This window comes from Thalassophryne amazonica, chromosome 15, assembly GCF_902500255.1.
Source record: "Thalassophryne amazonica chromosome 15, fThaAma1.1, whole genome shotgun sequence".
Classification (NCBI taxonomy): domain Eukaryota; kingdom Metazoa; phylum Chordata; class Actinopteri; order Batrachoidiformes; family Batrachoididae; genus Thalassophryne; species Thalassophryne amazonica.
In genome coordinates, this window is record NC_047117.1 from 3,785,021 (window position 1) to 3,801,679 (window position 16,659).

A 16,659-nucleotide genomic window follows, 5' to 3' on the forward strand; every position below is an offset into this window, starting at 1 on the left:
GTCTTACAGACATAAAGACATGGATGACCTCTAATTTCCTGCTTTTAAACTCAGATAAAACTGAAGTTATTGTACTTGGCCCCACAAATCTTAGAAGCATGGTGTCTAACCAGATCGTTACTCTGGATGGCATTTCCCTGATCTCTAGTAATACTGTGAGAAATCTTGGAGTTATTTTTGATCAGGATATGTCATTCAAAGCGCATATTAAACAAATATGTAGGACTGCCTTTTTGCATTTACGCAATATCTCTAAAATCAGAAAGGTCTTGTCTCAGAGTGATGCTGAAAAACTAATTCATGCATTTGTTTCCTCTAGGCTGGACTATTGTAATTCATTATTATCAGGTTGTCCTAAAAGTTCCCTAAAAAGCCTTCAGTTGGTTCAGAATGCTGCAGCTAGAGTACTGACGGGGACTAGCAGGAGAGAGCATATCTCACCCGTGTTGGCCTCCCTTCATTGGCTTCCTGTTAATGCTAGAATAGAATTTAAAATTCTTCTTCTTACTTATAAGGTTTTGAATAATCAGGTCCCATCTTATCTTAGGGACCTCGTAGTACCATATTACCCCATTAGAGCGCTTCGCTCTCAGACTGTGGGCTTACTTGTAGTTCCTAGGGTTTGTAAGAGTAGAATGGGAGGCAGAGCCTTCAGCTTTCAGGCTCCTCTCCTGTGGAACCAGCTCCCAATTCAGATCAGGGAGACAGATACCCTCTCTACTTTTAAGATTAGGCTTAAAACTTTCCTTTTCGCTAAGGCTTATAGTTAGGGCTGGATCGGGTGACCCTGGACCATCCCTTGGTTATGTTGCTTTAGACGTAGACTGTGTTTCATAATTATTGTATGGCCTTGCCTTGCAATGTGGAGCGCCTTGGGGCAACTGTTTGTTGTGATTTGGCGCTATACAAGAAAAAAGTTGATTGATTGATTGAAGTTGATATGACTTTCATCCAGTCATCCACAATCCACGATTGCTTTTCCTTAGCCCATTGTAACCTTGTTTTTTTTCTGTTTAGGTGTTAATGATGGCTTTCGTGTAGCTTTTCTGTGTGTAAATCCCATTTCCTTTAGGCAGTTTCTTACAGTTCGGTCACAGACGTTGATTCCAGTTTCCTCCCATTCGTTCCTCATTTGTTTTGTTGTGCATTTTTGATTTTTGAGACATATTGCTTTAAGTTTTCTGTCTTGACGCTTTGATGTCTTCCTTGGTCTACCAGTATATTTGCCTTTAACAGCCTTCCCATGTTGTTTGTATTTGGTCCAGAGTTTAGACACAGCTGACTGTGAACAACCAACATCTTTTGCAACACTGCGTGATGATTTACCCTCTTTTAAGAGTTTGATAATCCTCTCCTTTGTTTCAATTGACATCCCTCGTGTTGAAGCCATGATTCATGTCAGTCCACTTGGTGCAACAGCTCTCCAAGGTGTGATCACTCCTTTTCAGATGCAGACTAACGAGCAGATCTGATATGATGCAGGTGTTAGTTTTGGGGATGAAAATTTACAGGGTGATTCCATAATTTATTCCTCAGAATTGAGTGAGTCCATATTTTTTTCCCTCTGCTTGGTCTAAAAAAGTAACCGCTACTGACTGCCACAATTATTTTTCCTGATTTCTTATAGTGTTTCTTAAAGCCAGAAAGTTGCCATTTGAAATGACTTTAGTTTGTGTCATGTCTGTGATCTGCTTTTTTTGTGCAAAATTAAACAACTGAATGAACATCCTCCGAGGCCGGTGATTCCATAATTATTGCCAGGGGTTGTAATTCCTTGTCCTTTTCATTATTTTTTTCTGTTTTTATTCTTTCGTGGGGGGAGGATTTTGTCCGCATTCAACCTGGATTCAAGTCAGCTTTGTACCACATTCTGGGTGTTCATACATGACTGTACGAATGTCTGCCCTGTACGAATGTAACTCAAATTCTGTTTGTTTTTCCAATTCGTGTGATTTTACGGCATCCATGCTGTAGTGTGGTGGGGCCCTTAACAATGTTTAATGTTTCCAACAAATCATTTAAAAAATGTTGCCCATCCTAAAATGATTGTCACACATCTGAAACCAGATTTCTTTTTTACTGTGTTCTGCAGATGTTCAGCAGTTGTTGGTGACTAAAGTAGGTGCTCAGTTTGCAGAGCAGGTGTGGACTGCAGAGCAAGTGGACCCAGAACACCCACACATTAAAAAGGAGCAGGAAGAACTCTGGATCAGTCAGCAAGAACAGCTTCAATGGCAAGAAGAGTCTGATGTCAAGTTTCCCTTCACTCCTGTGAAGTGTGAAAATGAAGAGAAACCAGATTTCTCACATCTTCATCAAAGGCAATGTGAGAGCAGAGAGACAGAACGTCCAACCAGGGGCTCAAGAGAACACTTGAAAACAGAAGCTGATGAATACTGTAATAGAGGACCAGAACCAGTCAGCAGCTCTGATCACATTCTTCATTTACAACTTGATAGTGATGACAAGGCTTCAGTGTTTGATCAGAAAGGGACTGAAGACAGTAACGACAGTGTTGGCAGTGATTTTTGGAAAGAGACCAGAGAACGACAGTCAGTATCAAATAATGAAAACGGTATTGATGAGAAACCATTCAGCTGCTCAAAGTGTGGCAAGAGATTTGTCTACGAGCACCATCTGAGGAGGCACATGAAAGTGACAAAAGAGAAACCATTCAGCTGCTCTGAGTGTGGGCAAAGGTTTGGTTACAAAAAAAGCCTGATGGACCATATGAAAATACACACAGGAGGAAAACTGTTCAGCTGCTCTGAGTGCAGTAAAAGATTTGTTTACAAAAACAGTCTCACAGTACACTTAAGAATTCATACAGGAGACAAACCTTTCAGCTGCTCTGAGTGTGATCAGACATTTGTGTCTACAGTCCACCTGAAGAGACACATTAGACTTCATACAGGAGAAAAACCATTTAGTTGTCCAATCTGTGGTAAAAGACTTGCTGAAAAGGCCATCTTAAATAGACATATGAAATGTCATACAGGAGACACCCTCGTTGGTTGCTCAGTCTGTGGCAAAAGATTCACTCACATGTCAGGATTAATTAATCACATTCGGATTCACACGGGAGAGAAACCATTTAGTTGCTCAGTCTGTTGTAAAAGATTCACTCAGGCGTCATATCTGACTAAACACATGAAAACACACAAGAAAAACTGCTCTGTTGTTCAGTCTTCAGTACAAGAGTCCCCCATAAGTCAAACCTGACTAGACATGAGAGGTCATAAATAGGGAGGGGAACCAACAACACTCAGCTGATTACTTATCGTACCACTTTAGAAACGGTAACTGCCTTAAGTGCGGGTCATCATTTGTTGACAAGTTCATCCTCAGACACATGCAAAATCATGGAGTAGAAAATCAGCCTATTTCAGGTGAAAGAATTTGCATGTGTGAACGGTCTGATGTGAGCTACACATCAGTGTTTCCTTGATGACCCAGTGAGACTGTTTTTGGGTGATGGTGTTCACTGACGCCACAGTGTGTTTTTCTGATCTACCTTCCTCTGTCTTGGGGCTCTACTTTGGTCACTCCTCCCGCTTGTACATCCAAATATCTCTGGTCTTTCCAACTTCCTATTTCGTGCCATCTGTACCTCACATCTCCATGTCATGTTCTGTTCTCATTTTACCCCAAATGTGCTCATTTCAGGTCTCAACTTGTTAAAACAGTCTCAACTCTTAATATTTTCATATTTGAAAACTTCCACCTGTATTTGTTGAAGCGACTGTGTCGGAGGGATACGTCATTACAGGCTGTACCACCTTCAGAGGAATCTCTTCATTTTCTTTTGCTGTAAGCTTTCAATCACAAAGTCCTGAAACATTCACATCTGACTCCATGTATGCAGTCGGAAGAATGTTTTTTCTGCAGATAGGTTTGAAAGAAACTGTGAAATTACAGACTGGTAATGCTGAAGCTGTTTTGTTTTTTTATGTTTATTAATAATGTAGTGATTAAGTCAAAAGCCACACTGAGGTTCAGTAACAGTTGTAGTGAACTAGAATGATGATCAGTGATGCCGGCAGGGAGACCAGAGTGCCTCAGTTAATGGTGGACAAGTCCATGTTTCTGTTATTGTGAACATCCAGGGGGAAAGAACTCATCATTCTCATCACTTATTTGTATATTATAGAAACATTTCTCACCAGTCTCACCTGCTTCCCCCTGACATCATTGTGTTATTTAATTACCCTATACTCCATGGATTTTTTTGTACTGTTGTCAGTGTCTGTTATTTATGGAATCTGTGTTGTTCTGCTTGTAATGTAAAAGGTCAATTCTTTATCAGTAAATGGCTAAACCCACCTACCATGTTGGCCAACATTACAGTGATTGAGATACATTTGCCAACATAAAACATCCGGGTGTGTCGGGACACTTGGTTTGTGGGACACACAGATGACACGCCTCCTGTGTTGTTGGCATGCTCTCTGTGTGTCCAGAGCATCCAGACACTTTTGGGGCTATTAAAAAAGAAATTTGTGGACACATGCATGTGTCCATGTCCGTTGGGTTTGCGCACAGATTGTGCATTGGATGAGCAGTTTCCTCTGAGGTGTTTTTTACATACAAGTAAACTTTATTTGTTAATTCTGTAATGTATACACAGTGATATTGAGAATTAAAATTTCGTTACTCAAAGGCTCCCGGATAACACAGAGTAAAAACAATCTTATTGTATTTTTTTCTGTGCAAGAGGCATCAGCAACAGTAAACAGGAAGAATATAATATATATATAAATAGCGTAGAATGTGGTCAGTGAGGCACCTGGCGATAGCAGTATGGCTTGTGAAAAATGAACAGTAATTGAACAATGGTGATCTTATTCAGACTAATACAGAGGCGTGGAATATTTTGCCTGCAGAAACATAGGTGAGCTAAAGACGGTACGTTTTTCAAATGCATTTTCATGCCTCCATGCCTGTGATAACAGATAACTCTTTTCACACAGATGTTTATTTTCACACAATACCAATATAATCCAGGGTAATTTCTATGGATTGTTTTACAGAAGTTAAAATGCACAGCTGCGTGGATGCGTGCAGTTCATATGACACATCCAGGTGCCGCAAAAAATGCTGAGGATTTCACCCTACCTCCCCACGTAAAATCAGAAAAGTCTGTCTGGGCCAAATAAACTGCAATAAGGGATTCCCGAACAGTGTTGGGCATGTTTTAAAAAGTAATTAGTTATAGTTACTTCTCCCAAAAAGTAATTGAGTTAGTAGCAGACTTACAGCATTATAAAAGTAGCGGATCCACGGGCTCTAGATTGGGTTGTGTTTATAAAATGGGTAGCTGAAATCAGATCAGATTTTAAGGTTCTGCTACTAACCTATAAAATTATTCATGGACTGGCAGCTCCCTACCTAGCTGACCTTACGTACCGGCCCAGGCTTTACGTTCTCAGGGTGCAGGACTACTTTGTGTCCCTAAGGTGAAAAAGAATTCTGTGGGTCACAGAGCTTTCTCTTATCGTGCCCCTGTTCTGTGGAATGATCTCCCTGCATCAATAAAACAGTCAGATTCTGTGGAGATTTTTACTGTCTGGAGAAGTCCAGACTTAAGACGCACTTATTTTCCCTTTCATATGGCTAGTATACTGGTACAGTTTTGTTTTACGCTTTTTACTCTTTTAATTCATTTAGTAATTGGAGCGGGCTGCGGCCTCAACTTTACCTAAATTCTGGGTCTTTTAGTGAAGCTTAGGGCTAGTGGCCGGCGATCACCTTAGTATTTCTGTTTTTCTTGTTGATTAATGCTGGCAAATTATACAGTATTTTTTGTCTTTCTGATTCCTGATTCTGTTTTTTTTTCTCTGTTTAAGGTGCAGCTCCATCCAGAGATGGGAGTTGTATTTGTGTTGGTGATCCTCCTGTTCTATGCGCCAATAGCATTTCTTGTATATTCGTCCGTGAATTGTTCTGTAATTTATGTTTGTATCATGGCCCAAGCAGAGGGTCACCCCTTTGAGTCTGGTCTGCTTGAGGTTTCTTCCTCAGAGGGAGTTTTTCCTTACCAGTGTTGTTCTAGGGCTTTGAGGCAACTCTGTTGTGATTTGGTGCTATATAAATGAAAATAAATTGAAATTGAACTGATATTTTTCAAGGGCAGTAATAAATTAAGTAATGAGTTGGAACAGTGTGACAGTCCAGAATGTTTTTGGAACCTTAGACCTCAACAGTTTTTAGAAGAGGATTCTCAACCTTTTTATTTCCTGCTAACTATGTCATTTTAATGTTAATTTACTGCCTTAATGTATTTATAAATTGTTTAGATTCTTGTTATCATATACACACTATTATTATTATCATGATTATTATTTGATTACTTCTATTTTGTCATTTGATATTTAAATGGACCGCAATGGAAATAAGTGGGGTTTTTTGTCATTCATGTATTTTAACATATTTACAATTATATGCACTTACATTGAACTTACTAAATAAAATCACACACTCACACTTTTAATATAAAGGTGATTTACAGCCCCCTGCTGGAAAGGCGTGCATAGCTTCTCCAAAAATATTAGGCCTATCAGTGTTCTGTTTTGGTGGCGTTCATCCTTGACCCAAAATACATAAGCGTACCAAATGACAATTTTTTTTCTTTTCATATAACCAGATAAGAAAACCCACTGAGATCGAGACTTCTTTCACATGGATGATCTGGCGAAGAAGGCACAGCGATAATAAAACAATACATCCGCCAATAAATACAAACACAAGCAGCCAACCAATGGACACAATAATTATTTTAATTATTTTTAATTATTACAATAATTATAATTATTAGCACAATAAAGCTCATGGTCTAAGACAGGGTGACATACACATTCATGTTAAAGAGTTCAATGTAAAGGATTACAAAAAAAATCTATTCATTATTTAGCTTCTTTTATTTTGAAGGTCCACATGACTTACACTCGTCAGTAGGGTGTCGAACTTTGCTTCACAAGATGGCGACGTGTTCTTGAGCTTTGTTGGCTGTATTTTGCTCCTCTTCGTTAAGTTTGTGTTTTCCAACAGGAACAAACCATCAGAACCTTTGTGTGTCTGAGTGAACCTTCCCGAGTGGACTTTGTGCTGTTAAACTGCTGTTATCATCTTCTGTTAGCTGACGCAGCTCCTGGCGTTAGCTTAGCTTGCTAGCTCTGAGTCGGAGCGAAAATGTTAAACTAAAATCCAAATCGGAGCACAAAAAGCGTCACAACAGACTTTTCGAAGCAGACGAGATGGACCATAAACTACCGAAAGTACTTTTCAAAGCTGAAGAGACTCAGCAGAGAACAGGTTTGTTTCTTATTATTGATTTGAAAGTTGTTAGCTTTACACTGTACAGCCTAGTGTCAAAATCTGGTACTGCAGTTAAAGTCAACGTAGCCTGATTTAACTCAGACTTTAGACATTAAGCCAACAGCTGTTTTGTATAAAGGTTTAATGGCTGAAATGTATTTTGTCCAGATAATGAAACCGCACTCCCTCTGTGCTCAGCGCTTTTCTGTCCTGTGTTTGAAATCAGTTTAGCCACACACGTGTAAGCAGCATTATTATGACATGTCTGATGCTGCGTTCACACCGGGCGCGATATGAGCGACAGCAGCAACAGGTTGCCATGTAATCCCTATGGAACGACGCATTTTGGCGCTAGGTCACACAGTGCGACGTGATGGACGTGAATGAAGCGACGCGAGTGAAGTGATTTTGAGCGATTGGCGCGATATTGCGTCGCATCACATCGCGTTGCCCTCCTCCCCAAGTTGAAAAATCTGAATTTTTCATGTCGTCGCGCCGCGATGGCCAATCAGGGACTGAATTGGCCATCACGGCCACACAGTTTATTGTGTGAACTTTTTTGTTGTACAGTCTTTCACACAAGACCTCAAATGACCTTGTCAAAACGGTTGTTTATTATAGTTTGCGGTGTGTTTTGAATAAATGTGTGCGGAAAATTATTTTCTGCTTTACTTTTTCTTTGCTATTTGTGATTGTAAACCTTTATTACACTTATAAAACACAACAAAAGCATATATATTATGAAAGAACAGGTTGTCCTGAAAAAAAGAGACATAAAACTTGATTGTGGGATGCAGGGAGCGCTGTTAACAGCAATAATACAACATTTATGCAAGGCGAGTGAACTGTCCAAAAAATGCCCTCAGACCCCAGAGGGTTAAGGAAGAAGTCTGATGCAAATTTATCTATAGGGCATTTCAGTCTTGCTTGAACCCTTATGGGGACAGCCGCCCCCATTGTGCAACATATACACAGTATAACTTCACATGGAAAAATTGTGTACCATTTTGTTTTCAGCTGCAATCGCTGAAGCAGTCGCGAAATGTGTTTTTTGTTTTTTTTTTCGTTCCCAGTGGAGAAGGGAAGGCGTCCTGTCGGTATTAGCCTACACAGCTAACCAGAGTTACTGCGTTGCTGCATTCTCTCACCTGCAAAACCACCTTGACATGTTTGTGCTCCGGGTCATAAACCGCAACACATGTCCACTTTCCACCGCATTGTCACTTTTTTTTTCATTTTCACTTTGTGTGTAATATGCCCCAAAAAATGCCATGTTTTTTTCCCCGGAAGTAGAGAAGTTACATCATATGTTATTCCTTTAGTGCAGGCCATCAAACGAGACTGCGCTGCCCAGTTGTCACACCGAATGAAAAGAATCATTGTGCAATCTGATCTGCACTCTACATTAGGAAGTTAAATTGTGTTTGGGTGCTGTGATCTATGGCGGCGCATGTAGATGCTGCATGTCTCAGCTCAGCTTCAGTGTTTATTTTTTTTATGCCCACAGCAGACAAGACCTGTTAAATGTGGGTTTTGGACCCACTTTATTTGTTACGAGCAACTTCTAACAGCAACATAACATTCCAGAGTGTATAGCAGAGCTCCCGCCTCTCTGTTGTTGTTATCGCCAATTAAAGGCGCAGACGGTGGAGGGACATGAAACACAAATGCTGTTGCCGAAGAGGCCTGCTAGCCAGGCTAAGGAGGAACCCACAAAGACCACCGCTCCCCAGCCTTTTACTCACCAACACCAGATCCATCGTAAACAAAATGAATGACCTGGAACTCCGGATTGCCACAAACAGTTTTGTCCGGGACTGTTCAGTGATGATTATCACAGAAAAGTGGCTTTCACCCGCCATACCGGAGCTAGCCGTGCAGCTAGTGGGATGCACCACGTGTCACCACAACCAAAACGTAGACTCCGGGAAGAGCAAGGGAGGTGGTCTGCTTATTTATATTAATAAAAACTGATGTACACACAGCCGTGTTACAGTCGGTCACTGCTCCCCACCACCTTGAAGCTCTCACTGTTCTGTGTCGCCCCCTTTTGTTCTACCACGTGAACTAACAGTGATAACCATTACAGCTGTTTACATACCCCTGGATGCTAACACCAGCATAGCTCTGGCACACCTCCATAACAATATAACGAAACTACAGAAGGCCCATCTAGATGGTGCGCATTAGGGATGTGAATCTCATCACTGACAACGATTCGATACGCATCTCGATACACTACCATACATCTTGCATACATGAGGATCCAGACGATACGATGCGATAAGATTCAGCCGTTCCCAATTCGATGCAATTTGATATGTGTTTGATGGTGATTCAATACCTCACAATGCGATACGATGTGATTCAACATGATGCAAAGAAATTTTACCAAAAACTTAAGCAGAAAAGAAGAAGCTGCAATTCAGTATGGTGCTGTGGTGTTTTTCTTCGGATTCTGCTAGAGACAGAGGATTTGTTTTACTTCCCTATAAGCAGCAAATTTACCAGCTGCAACATTAAGGAACAGGAATCAGTTCCCTCATATGGGGTGCAACGATTTACCCAAACTGACTCCAACAGTTTTCCCAAACTGACTCCAAATATGACTAAATGAAGAACTTTATTTATTTTCAGAAATGCGCTCCATTCCCAAAACAGTACATGAAGCGCTCTCCAATCCCGCCCTCCCTCCATCTGTCTCGCTGTCTCTTTAGAATGCTGAAACAATACAGGAGGGATGTTTAAGTACGTTTGTGAGTACTAGCAATTTTTTGTGGGGGGGGGGGCATACAACAGACTCTAATGGTACGAGCCCTGACGAGGCAGCAGTGTGTTCCGCTGTACATCTGCAAAGGTGAGTGCCGTTTGCTTTTCACCTTCATGTACCATTTTTAGAACGGAGCGCATTTCCAAAAATAAATAAAAGTACGTCATTTAGTCATATTTGGAGTCAGTTTGGGTAAATCATCACAACCCTCATTCTGTGGAACCTGTTTGATCACACTGTCAGAACTTAAACAGTAAAACAACATCACTCTCAATGAGTGACCGCCTTGGCAAAAGTAATTTGAGATATTTCCTTACCAGTCTTTCCAAGTGGTGCAGCGGTGGCCATGGGATTCTTTCCAAACGACCTGCGTCTTGTCAAGTTTCCCATCTTTAAAAAAAAAAAAAAAGGCAAAATAGATTGGACTACTGCAATGTTTTAATTTCTGCTTTACCGCAGTCCAGCATTAGAGCTCTCCATTTGGTTCAAAATGGTGCTGCCAGACTTTTGACACGAAGCAGAAAGTTCGACCACATTACACCCATTTTGGTATCCCTTCACTGGCTTCCTGTCCCAGTGAGATCAGATTTTAAGGTTCTGCTACTAGTCTATAAAATTGTTCACAGACTGGCACCTCCCTACCTAGCTGACCTAATTAAACCTTATGTGCCGGCCCGGGCTTTGCGTTCTCAGGGTGCAGGACTACTTTGTGTGAAGCAGATAAGTATGATTTCTGGCCAGAATTGTTCACTTGGTGATGCAAGCATCAAATTTGGCATGAGTGTTCTTCATAAATCAGTGTTTGAGAAAAAAGTGCTGGCCACTTGAAAATCCAATATGGCGGCCAGGTAGGGGTCAATGAAAAATTACACAGGGGTCAAAATCTACAAACGCTCTAATCATATTGAAAAGTATAACACATTATTTGTCTGATCATAAATATTCCAAAAAGGTATAGTTTGGACTATCTATGTCTGACTGTTATTGGATGAAAACAGCATGAATGGTGACAAAGGTCAGTTTCAGTTTGTACAGAGGTCAAAAGATAAAGTTGCATCAATTTTTGTAAAATGTGATGCAAATTATTGGTTGAGTTAATAGGGTTTTAAAAAGGAATAGTTTGCACCATGCGTCATGCTCAGTTGTCACGTTACAGGGTAACATCTGTCACATGTCAGAGAATCCAGTGGACGTTGACATTGTTTGACATTTACTTTGCAAACCAAACATTCAACACAGTCAAAACTATTCCATTTATTATTCCTATTAGTTCAACCAATAATTTGCACCACGTTTTACCAAAATTGGGGCAACTTTAACTTTTGACTCCTGTACAAACTGAAATTGACCTTTGTCACCATTCTTGCTGTTTTTATCCCATAACTCCAGAACATTCAGTCATAGATCATCCAAACTATACCTTTTTGCAATCTTTGTGACCAGACACATAATGTGGTATAGCTTTCAATATGATTGGAGCGTTTTTAGATTTTGACCCCTGTGCAATTCTTCATTGACCCCTACCTGGCCGCCATATTGGATTTTCAAGTGGCCAGCACTTTTTCCTCAAACACTGATTTATGAAGAACATTCATGTAAAATCTGATGCTTGCATCACCAAGTGAAGGATTGTTTCAGTTATCTGCTGCACTATTTTTGTCTCTAGGGTGAATAAGAAGTCTGTGGGTCGCAAAGCTTTCTCTTATCGTGCTCCTGTTCTGTGGAATGATCTCCCTGCATCAGTAAAACAGATTCTGTGGAGGCTTTCAAGTCCAGACTTAAGACGCACTTATACAACCCCTGGCAAAAATTATGGAATCACCAGCCTCGGAGGATGTTCATTCAGTTGTTTAATTTTGTAGAAAAAAAGCAGATCACAGACATGACACAAAACTAAAGTCATTTCAAATGGCAACTTTCTGGCTTTAAGAAACACTATAAGAAATCAGGAAAAAAAAATGTGGCAGTCAGTAACGGTTACTTTTTAGACCAAGTAGAGGGAAAAAAAATATGGAATCACTCAATTCTGAGGAATAAATTATGGAATCATGAAAAACAAAAGAACACTCCAACACATCACTAGTATTTTGTTGCACCACCTCTGGCTTTTATAACAGCTTGCAGTCTCTGAGGCATGGACTTAATGAGTGACAAACAATACTCTTCATCAATCTGGCTCCAACTTTCTCTGATTGCTGTTGCCAGATCAGCTTTGCAGGTTGGAGCCTTGTCATGGACCATTTTCTTCAACTTCCACCAAAGATTTTCAATTGGATTAAGATCCGGACTATTTGCAGGCCATGACATTGACCCTATGTGTCTTTTTGCAAGGAATGTTTTCACAGTTTTTGCTCTATGGCAAGATGCATTATCATCTTGAAAAATGATTTCATCATCCCCAAACATCCTTTCAATTGATGGGATAAGAAAAGTGTCCAAAATATCAATGTAAACTTGTGCATTTATTGATGATGTAATGACAGCCATCTCCCCAGTGCCTTTACCTGACATGCAGCCCCATATCATCAATGACTGTGGAAATTTACATGTTCTCTTCAGGCAGTCATCTTTATAAATCTCATTGGAACAGCACCAAACAAAAGTTCCAGCATCATCACCTTGCCCAATGCAGATTCGAGATTCATCACTGAATATGACTTTCATCCAGTCATCCACAGTCCACGATTGCTTTTCCTTAGCCCATTGTAACCTTGTTTTTTTCTGTTTAGGTGTTAATGATGGCTTTCGTTTAGCTTTTCTGTATGTAAATCCCATTTCCTTTAGGTGGTTTCTTACAGTTCGGTCACAGACGTTGACTCCAGTTTCCTCCCATTCGTTCCTCATTTGTTTTGTTGTACATTTTTGATTTTTGCGACATATTGCTTTAAGTTTTCTGTCTTGATGCTTTGATGTCTTCCTTGGTCTACCAGTATGTTTGCCTTTAACAACCTTCCCATGTTGTTTGTATTTGGTCCAGAGTTTAGACACAGCTGACTGTGAACAACCAACATCTTTTGCAACATTGTGTGATGATTTACCCTCTTTTAAGCGTTTGATAATCCACTCCTTTGTTTCAATTGACATCTCTCGTGTTGGAGCCATGATTCATGTCAGTCCACTTGGTGCAACAGCTCTCCAAGGTGTGATCACTCCTTTTTAGATGCAGACTAACGAGCAGATCTGATTTGATGCAGGTGTTAGTTTTGGGGATGAAAATTTACAGGGTGATTCCATAATTTATTCCCTCTGCTTGGTCTAAAAAAGTAACCGTTACTGACTGCCACAATTATTTTTCCTGATTTCTTATAGTGTTTCTTAAAGCCAGAAAGTTGCCATTTGAAATGACTTTAGTTTTGTGTCATGTCTGTGATCTGCTTTTTTTCTACAAAATTAAACAACTGAATGAACATCCTTCGAGGCCGGTGATTCCATAATTATTGCCAGGGGTTGTATTCCCTTTCATATGGCTAGCATACTGGCATAGTATAGTTCTATGCTTTTCACTTATCACCCTGAGAACGCAAAGCCCAAGGTTTAATGTGGTCAGGTAGGTAGGGAGGTGCCAGTCTATGAACAATTTTATAGACTAGTAGCAGAACCTTAAAATCTGATCTCACTGGGACAGGAAGCCAGTAAAGGGATACCAAGATGGGTGTAATGTGGTCGAACTTTCTGCTTCGTGTCAAAAGTCTGGCGGGCTGCGGCCTCAACTTAATCTAAAGTCTGGGTCTTTTAGTGAAACTTAGGGCTAGTGGTCAGCGATCACCTTAGTATTTCCTGTTTTTCTTGTTGTTTAATGCTGGCAAATTATACTGTATTTCTTGTCTTTCTGATGCCTGATTCTGTTTTTTTCTCTCTGTTTAAGGTGCAGCTCCATCTAGAGATGGGTGTGGTAATTGTGCTGGAGACCATCCTGTCCTGTGCACCAACAGCTTTTCCTCTATTTGTTTTGTGAATTGTTCTGTGATTTATGTCTGTATCATGGCCCAAGCAGAGGGTCACCCCTTTGAGTCTGGTCTGCTTGAGGTTTCTTCCTCAGAGGGAGTTTTTCCTTACCACTGCTGCTCTGGGGGTTAGTAAGATTAGACCTTACTTGTTTGAAGCGCCTTGAGGCAACTCTGATGTGATTTGGCGCTATATAAATGAAAATAAATTGAAAAATTGAAATTTCTTTCCCTTGGCTGTGACAACATTAAACACTGATGTGCAATAGGGCTGCCATGATTTGTTGACCAGTCACAGTTACTTATTGTGTGTGTTTCACTGTGTTCTGCAGACATTCAGCAGTTGCTGGTGACAAAAGTAGATGATCATTTTGCACAGCAGGAGTGGACTCCAGAACACCCACACATTAAGGAGGAGCAAGAAGAGTTCTGGATCAGTCAGCAAGAACAGCTTCAACAACAACAAGAGTTTGATATCAAGAAGTTTCCCTTCACTCCTGTGAAGTGTGAAAATGAAGAGAAACCAGATTTCTCACAGCTTCATCAAAACCAGTCTGAGATCAGAGAGATGGAACGTCCAACCAGGGGCTCAAGAGAACACTTGAAAACAGAAGCTGATGAATACAGTAATGAAGGACCAGAACCAGCCAGCAACTCTGATCACATTCTTCATTTACAACTAGATACTGATGACAAGGCTTCAGTGTTTGATAAAAATGGGACTGAAGACAGTAATGACAGTGTCGACAGTGATTTTTGGAAAGAGACCAGAGAACGTCAGTCAGGATCAAATGATGGAGGCAGTATTGATGAGAAACCATTCAGTTGCTCAAAGTGTGGCCAGAGATTTATGTACAAGTACCATCTGGAGAAACACATTAGAGTGACAAAGGAGAAACCATTCAACTGCCCTGAGTGTGCACAAAGGTTTTGCTACAAGAGAAGCCTGATGGATCATATGAAAATACATACAGGAGGAAAAATACTGAACTGCTCTGAATGCGGCAAAATATTTATTTACAATAAAAGTCTCAAGATACATTTGAGCATTCACAAAGGAGACAAACCTTTCAGCTGCTCTCGTTGTGATCAGAGATTTGTATCAAAGTTACTCTTGAAGAGACACATTAGAATTCATACAGAAAAGAAACCATTTGGTTGTCCAGTCTGTTGTAAAAAATTCAGTCAGAGATCAAACTTATACAAACATATGAGAAGTCATGCAGGAGAGAAACCATTTGGTTGCTCAGTCTGTGACAAAAGGTTCACTCAGAGGTCAGAACTAATTTCCCACGAGGATTCACACAGGAGAAACCCCATTTAGTTCATCAGTCTGCTTGTAAAAACTTTGCTCAGAGGTTACACCTGACTAGACGTAAGACCTCATCCAAGAGAGAAACCAGTCAATTCTCTCGTAGTTCAAACCTACGTTAACACATGGGAGGCCATAAGTAGAAAATCCACTGAGCTGATCTTTGTTGTGACACAACAGTCGGCCCAGCATTAGCAAGTCACTTCAGAAGACATTTAACTGCATTATGTGTTCTCTGTTTGGTGACAAGATCATTCTTGGACATGTGAGAAATCGTACATTGGAAAATAACCCTATTGCAGAATAAAGAATTTGCATGAGTGAATGACTTGACTTTGACATGACATCAATGCTTCTTTGGTAGGGCTGAGATGCATTTTTTGAGTAATGGACCACTGTGGCATAGTAAGCCTAGATGTTCTCTCTGATGCCTGTGTTTAGGCATCACCATGATGTGTTTTTCTCATCTAGCTTGCTCTGTCTGGAGGCTCTCCTTTGCTTACTTCTCCTGCTTGAACATCCAAGTCTATTCCTATTTCCATCTCACATCACTTGTCCCACCTTCATCAGACCCCAAATGTGCTCATTTCAGGTCTCTTCTTTCCATGTCTCCCAATTTCAACTCTTAACATTCTCATCTTTGAACACTTCAAACTGACATTTGTTAAACCTGCGTCTCTGAGCGATTTGTCATTACAGGCTGTATAGAGGAATCTCTAGTCACTTCTGACTGCATGTATGTTAGTTGTGATCAGTTTGATGTCAAACATGAGGGCCAGATAAAAAATGCCAAAACAGGTTTGTTTGGTTTTTGTTTTTTGTTTTTGTAATAATGTAGTGATTAATAGATTAAGAAGCCACATTCACATCAGGTAACAGTTGTACTGAACTGGATTGATGCACAGTGATGCCTAGAGGGAGGCCAGAGTGCAAGTTAACTTTTCTGTTGTGTACATCTGAGGGGGAAAGAAAAAAAAAATGTCATTTAACTAAATCTTCCAGTCCAAACTTTTCTTTTCTGCTTTTTGTTGTATGTTTATATTTTACAACACTTTACTCCCTGATTTTTATTTATTTTTTGTAACAATGCCTTATTTATGGGTTATAGGTTAATATATATTATAGGTGTTGTCCTGATTGTATAAAATACAAGATCTTTCAGTAATTCTGTCAGAACAGCTTCACAGCATTATCACCATGAGAAAATAAATCCTCAGTGAACTGATGACCATTCTTTCTGCAAAATAATATTTTTCTACCGAGACGTTTTAAAAAGCTCAATACAAATGCTTGTGGATTAAAAAAAAACAAGACAGCCA

At 40.1% G+C, this 16,659-nt stretch overlaps 1 protein-coding gene across 1 annotated transcript; it reads left to right on the forward strand.

Annotated features, from left to right (window-relative positions):
- The first annotated feature begins 6,989 nt into the window (after positions 1 to 6,989).
- Positions 6,990 to 16,040, forward strand: LOC117526929 (gastrula zinc finger protein xFG20-1-like). Its single transcript, XM_034189058.1, has 2 exons — positions 6,990 to 7,311; positions 14,361 to 16,040. Exons 1-2 carry the CDS (start codon positions 7,254 to 7,256, stop codon positions 15,350 to 15,352), a joined length of 1,050 nt encoding a protein of 349 aa, XP_034044949.1. The 5' UTR covers positions 6,990 to 7,253; the 3' UTR covers positions 15,353 to 16,040.
- The last annotated feature ends 619 nt before the right edge of the window (positions 16,041 to 16,659 follow it).